The sequence below is a fragment of the Oryza sativa genome, chromosome 6, assembly GCF_034140825.1.
Source record: "Oryza sativa Japonica Group chromosome 6, ASM3414082v1".
NCBI lineage: Eukaryota > Viridiplantae > Streptophyta > Magnoliopsida > Poales > Poaceae > Oryza > Oryza sativa.
This window is the reverse complement of record NC_089040.1, coordinates 26,504,771-26,509,587: the sequence shown is the minus strand read 5'-3', so window position 1 is coordinate 26,509,587 and position 4,817 is coordinate 26,504,771. Positions and strand designations below refer to the sequence as shown.

General features: G+C 44.3%; 1 protein-coding gene across 3 annotated transcripts; it reads left to right on the top strand.

The window, feature by feature from the left end:
* The first annotated feature begins 874 nt into the window (after nucleotides 1–874).
* Nucleotides 875–4,503, top strand: LOC4341585 (uncharacterized). Of its 3 annotated transcripts, none has more exons than XM_015788855.3 (3): nucleotides 875–1,146; nucleotides 1,992–2,327; nucleotides 2,398–4,503. In XM_015788855.3, the coding sequence occupies exons 2-3, from the start codon at nucleotides 2,005–2,007 to the stop codon at nucleotides 4,241–4,243; spliced, it is 2,169 nt and encodes a 722-aa protein (XP_015644341.1). In that variant the 5' UTR covers nucleotides 875–1,146; nucleotides 1,992–2,004; the 3' UTR covers nucleotides 4,244–4,503. The 3 variants fall into 3 exon arrangements, with proteins under 3 accessions (XP_015644341.1, XP_015644339.1, XP_015644340.1); XM_015788853.3 differs by having other exon boundaries at nucleotides 875–1,150; XM_015788854.3 differs by having other exon boundaries at nucleotides 875–1,162.
* The last annotated feature ends 314 nt before the right edge of the window (nucleotides 4,504–4,817 follow it).

The window sequence follows — 4,817 nt, the reverse complement described above, 5'->3', positions numbered from 1 at the left end:
GTAGATATTTTCCCCCCACTGTTGGGCCTTATTGGGCCTCCTGAACAGTGCATATTTGGCCCATTACATTAATTATTTTTTCTATTTTCTAATCGACATTAGTTTTTGCGCTCAAATTTGAATTTCTATTACTATTTTTCAAGAAATTTTTACACCATAACAACATACAAATCAAGCTATACATCCATGATTTTTTTTGGTTATTTTTGAAAATTTTGAATTTGAGCAAAATTTGCTCAAACCCTACCGTCGGTAAGGGTTACCGACCCCCCGCGGTACGGCCGGTAACCGCGGTAACCGGCGGTAGGGTGAACCCTGCAAATGACATATAATATGAAACGGATAGGGAAGAACTTAAAAAGCAAAATTAACGGACAATCGATCGCTAGTAGTGCCAGGTCTTTTGACACAACAGGAGCACCTAGCGTGGCTCTCAGCTCTATCGATCCGGCCCCTCCCTGCGTCTGCGATGCGGTGGCTCGACCAATAAATTAATTAATTTAATCACGCCACAAATTCCTGTCACCTTCGACCGACAGCCCCATCATCATTATCTCCATGATGAGGCGGTAAAAAGGATGTAAAAATGGCAACGGTTTCAGATTGGAGATCTCTGTCTGTCTATCTGTTAATATGTGTTTTTACACATCATTTTCGCGTGGAGAAAATGGCTTCTGCTGTGAAAAGTTGTTTGTTGTCTAGCCTCTTGATGGGCTGCATCAAAGCCCAGGAATCAGTTGGCCCAGCTACTGTCGTTGGGCCCACGATCCAGGGAGATGGTGGCGGCCCGGCCTACTGAGTTGGTTCTTGGTGGGCCGGCCCAGCACGTGAGACGTTTTCTGACAAGTAGGCCCGGCGCGCAAACCCTAGATCCGTGGCCGCAGACTTACACGACGACGCGCCTTATCTCCCCCGGTCGCCGTGCCCGCCCGTCGCCGTCGCCGTCGCCGTCGCCGTCGACGCCGCAGCAGCCGGGAGGGAGGCCTCGTCGTAGCTCCTCTCCTCTCCCGCCTCAGGGTCGGGGAGCCCCCGCCCCCCCGCCGCGGGTTCCGTTGACGTGGAGCCCTAGCGCGCGCCACCGCCGGGCGTCGCCCTCCCGTAGCGACACCGCCGCCGCCGTCGCCGCCGGTGGACCGCTGATCCATCGTAGGTAACCCCCGAAGTGCGTCTGCTACGGTTCGTGAATTTATCGATTCGATTCGTCCGGCAAAACTTGATTGTTCGACACAGCACTATAAAGAGAGGCGGTTATATTACTTCTTAGCTTTGTAAAATTTCGAAAGATTAGTGTATTATTGGCCTCCTCCGATGAATAAATTTTAGTGCTTCCGCTCCGCGGCTGCTTGCGGGTTTGGGATTCTGGCAGGAGTGGTACTACTACTTGTTTTACTCTGAATTCAGCTAATTTCTGCCATCTTAGTTATGCAATTGGCCATTATGGATTCTTGGTAAATCTTGTTTACATGATTTGGAAAAGTAGCGTGAATGCGTAGTTATTATTATGCCTGAATACTGGGCTGGGCAAGGTACACAATTCCTGTGTTGTCGAATTTGAAATTAGAAGGGCAGCTAGCCTTAAAACCTTCTTTAAAGCCCTGAATTCCTGGGTCCAGGTCACCCACCAATTCGATCATAATTGGACACGTGGGACCAGCTAAACCAATGTTTAAGTTCTACCGTTCATCATTACTTGACCAGGCAGAGTTTGTGCTTCACAACCACACTGTTTTACACCCCTGTAGTTTCACATGGTTGCCCTTGTTTGAATTTACAAAAGAGAAACTACAAGGTCTGCAGGTCTGATTATGAAATCCTTGAGGTAAATTGTTCTGTTGGAAAATCCATATAATCTTCAGGATTCTCGAATCTTGCTTATTAATCGCTAAGCAAATAGTTGCTTTCCTACTAAGGCTAACTCATGTGACTCATTTCCCTGAAAGTCACAACTTTTTACATAAGCCTAATTGTTGGATTGATCGCTTGTATTTTAGGACATAAGCGCTCATGGGGAAGGGAGAAATTGTGGCTGTTCTTCAAGTAGGTGGAGAATTCAGCACAGATGCTGATGGACTAATGTCTTACTCTGGTGGAGAAGCACACGCAATGCTTGTCAAAAGTGACTGGACGTTCAGTGCATTCAAGCATGAAATATCTTCAACGCTGAATAATATCAGAGTCGATCAGTTTGTGTTCAAGTATTTCCTTCCAAAAAATAAGAAAACCTTGATTTCTATTTCCAATGACAAGGATCTACACCGCATGGTTGAGTTCCATGCAGAATCTGAGACTACATACATCTATGTCATGAAAAAGAAGGTTGACAACAGGTACCTATCTAGTTTTGTCGTAAATTTCTTGTCAATTTCTTTGCCAAATTGACACAAGACATCTTTGCAGGGCATCGATTGTTGTTGCTGACTCTGGTACTCCTGTAGATACCACTGCAGTTGTGCCAACGACTCAGGATGGGTCTAAGAGGCAGAAGATCTGTGCAACATGGAAGAATGTGATTACTGGAGTTGGTCAAGTGTTTGATGGTCCTAAAGATTTCCGTGATGCCTTACATAAGTATGCCATTGCCCATAAATTCCATTACAGATTTATCAAGAATGATTCATCTCGTGTGACTGCGGAATGTACTGGTGAAGATTGCCCTTGGCGAATACATGCTTCCAAATCCCCTGCCAAGAAGCAATTCATGATCAAGAAAATATCTGAAAGCCACACCTGTGAATCAGAGACAGTCAAAAGTCATCGTCTGGCTTCTCAGCGATGGGTTGCTAGTGTTATAAAAGAAAAGTTACGCGATAGTCCAAACTACAGGCCAAGAGATATTGCAAGTGATCTTCAGCGTGAGTATGGACTATGCCTAAATTACTCTCAGGCTTGGCGTGGAAGATCAATTGCTCAAAAGGAACTTCATAGCACACACGATGAGGTAACCAGTCAGCTACCTTGGTTTTGTGGACGGATCATGCAGACAAACCCTCAAAGTGTGGCCACTGTAGTACCTATGGAAGATTCAAAATTTCGTTTGTTTGTTGCATTCCATGCATCGCTTCATGGTTTTGAGCATGGGTGCAGACCATTACTTTTTCTTGATGTAATATCTGCAAAACCAAATAAGCAGTGGAAGCTACTTACTGCCACTTCTGTTGATAGTGAAGGTGATGTGTTCCCAGTTGCATTTGCTGTAGTGGATGATGAGAGCAGTGAACACTGGCATTGGTTTCTTGAGCAACTTAAATCTTCTGTGTCAGCTTCCCGTGCCATAACATTCATATCGAATGGAGAAAATGGACTATGGGATGAAGTGCCTTTGGTTTTCCCTGACAGTCACCACGGATACTGTGTGGACTATCTTATTGAAGAATTTAAGACACAATTGGATGATGCATGGACCGAAGAAGCAAGAGATGTCATGGTTGAGCATCTTAAGAAGGCCATATATGCATGCACAGTTGACGAGTTCAATCAGTATATTGAACTAATCAAAGGTGAATCTGACAAGCTTGCTGAATGGCTTCTGGAGATTAAACCCGAGCGATGGTCAGATGCCTTTTTCAAAGGGTCAAGGCATGGGCAGTATTCATGCAATTTTCCTAGCACTATTGTTGAGTGGATCCCCACCAGATACGAGCTTTCAATTGTCCAGTTAGTTGACATGATAAGATGCAAGCTCATGGAGATGATGTACACACGCAGGGAGTCTTCTAATGCGTGGGCTGAGTTATTAACACCTGCAGCTAATCAGAAATTGCAGGAAGAAGTGAGCAAAGCCCACACCCTGAACGTCATCCCTTCTGAAAGTAATGAAAATGGCAATGTGTTCAAGGTGTGTGATGATTCTGTTAATGTTGTCAATATTGATGCATGGGAGTGTACCTGCCGAAAGTGGCATATTTCTGGGTTGCCATGCATGCATGCAATTGCAGTAATAGAGCGGATTGGACACTGCCCTTACGATTACTGTGTGAAGTATTTCAGAACAGAATGCTACCGCTTGACCTACTCCATGTCGATAAATCCAATACCCGATGTTATGCTGCCTCCTGCTATATTAAGTGATCAATCTCAAAGTCCAGTAACACATGCAACCCCAATAAGAACCCGACGACGGGTTGGCAGGCCAAAGGAGAAGCCGGCAGACCCACGCATCGCAATTAAAAGGGCAGTGCGGTGCAGCAGGTGCCAGGGTTATGGCCACAATAAAGCAACCTGCAAAGTTCCTCTGAGCACATAGTCTACCCATGGGTTCAGTTCTCCTATGTACATTTAGGTGGAGAGTTGCTCTTGTTTGCTGTAATACGAGTGATGCTATTTCTTTATAACTCGGTACATGCATCAGTCATTGATTCTAGCTCTAAATTGCTTTGTATTTGCTTGCTTTGTTAGGCTAACATATTTGGTCGTAAAATCGCACATTGTAATGGACGCAATAGAGAGACTTGGGAGGTTTGCTGTTATGTAATGCTGTCCAATTTGATCTGGTTTCCCGTTCTAGCTATTGTGTGCCAATCTGATCATCTCAACTCTCAGGCAAGGAAAGGAATATATATAGACTGTAGTTACTTGAAAAACCTTTGTCAGAGTATTTGAACTTTGCATTATTAGTTTGTTTGGTTTTTGCAGTAGCATACATTTTATCTGTTATGTACAAAGTAATTTCTTATTCCTAGAGCACTGGTGAATATAATTATATTTTAACACAGTCAACTGATTCTCTTTGAAATTCCGTTGCTGTGATATACTTGTATTGACTATATAATCTACAGAACCTGGGGGCACAATGAGGATGAGGATGATGAGCTATTTTG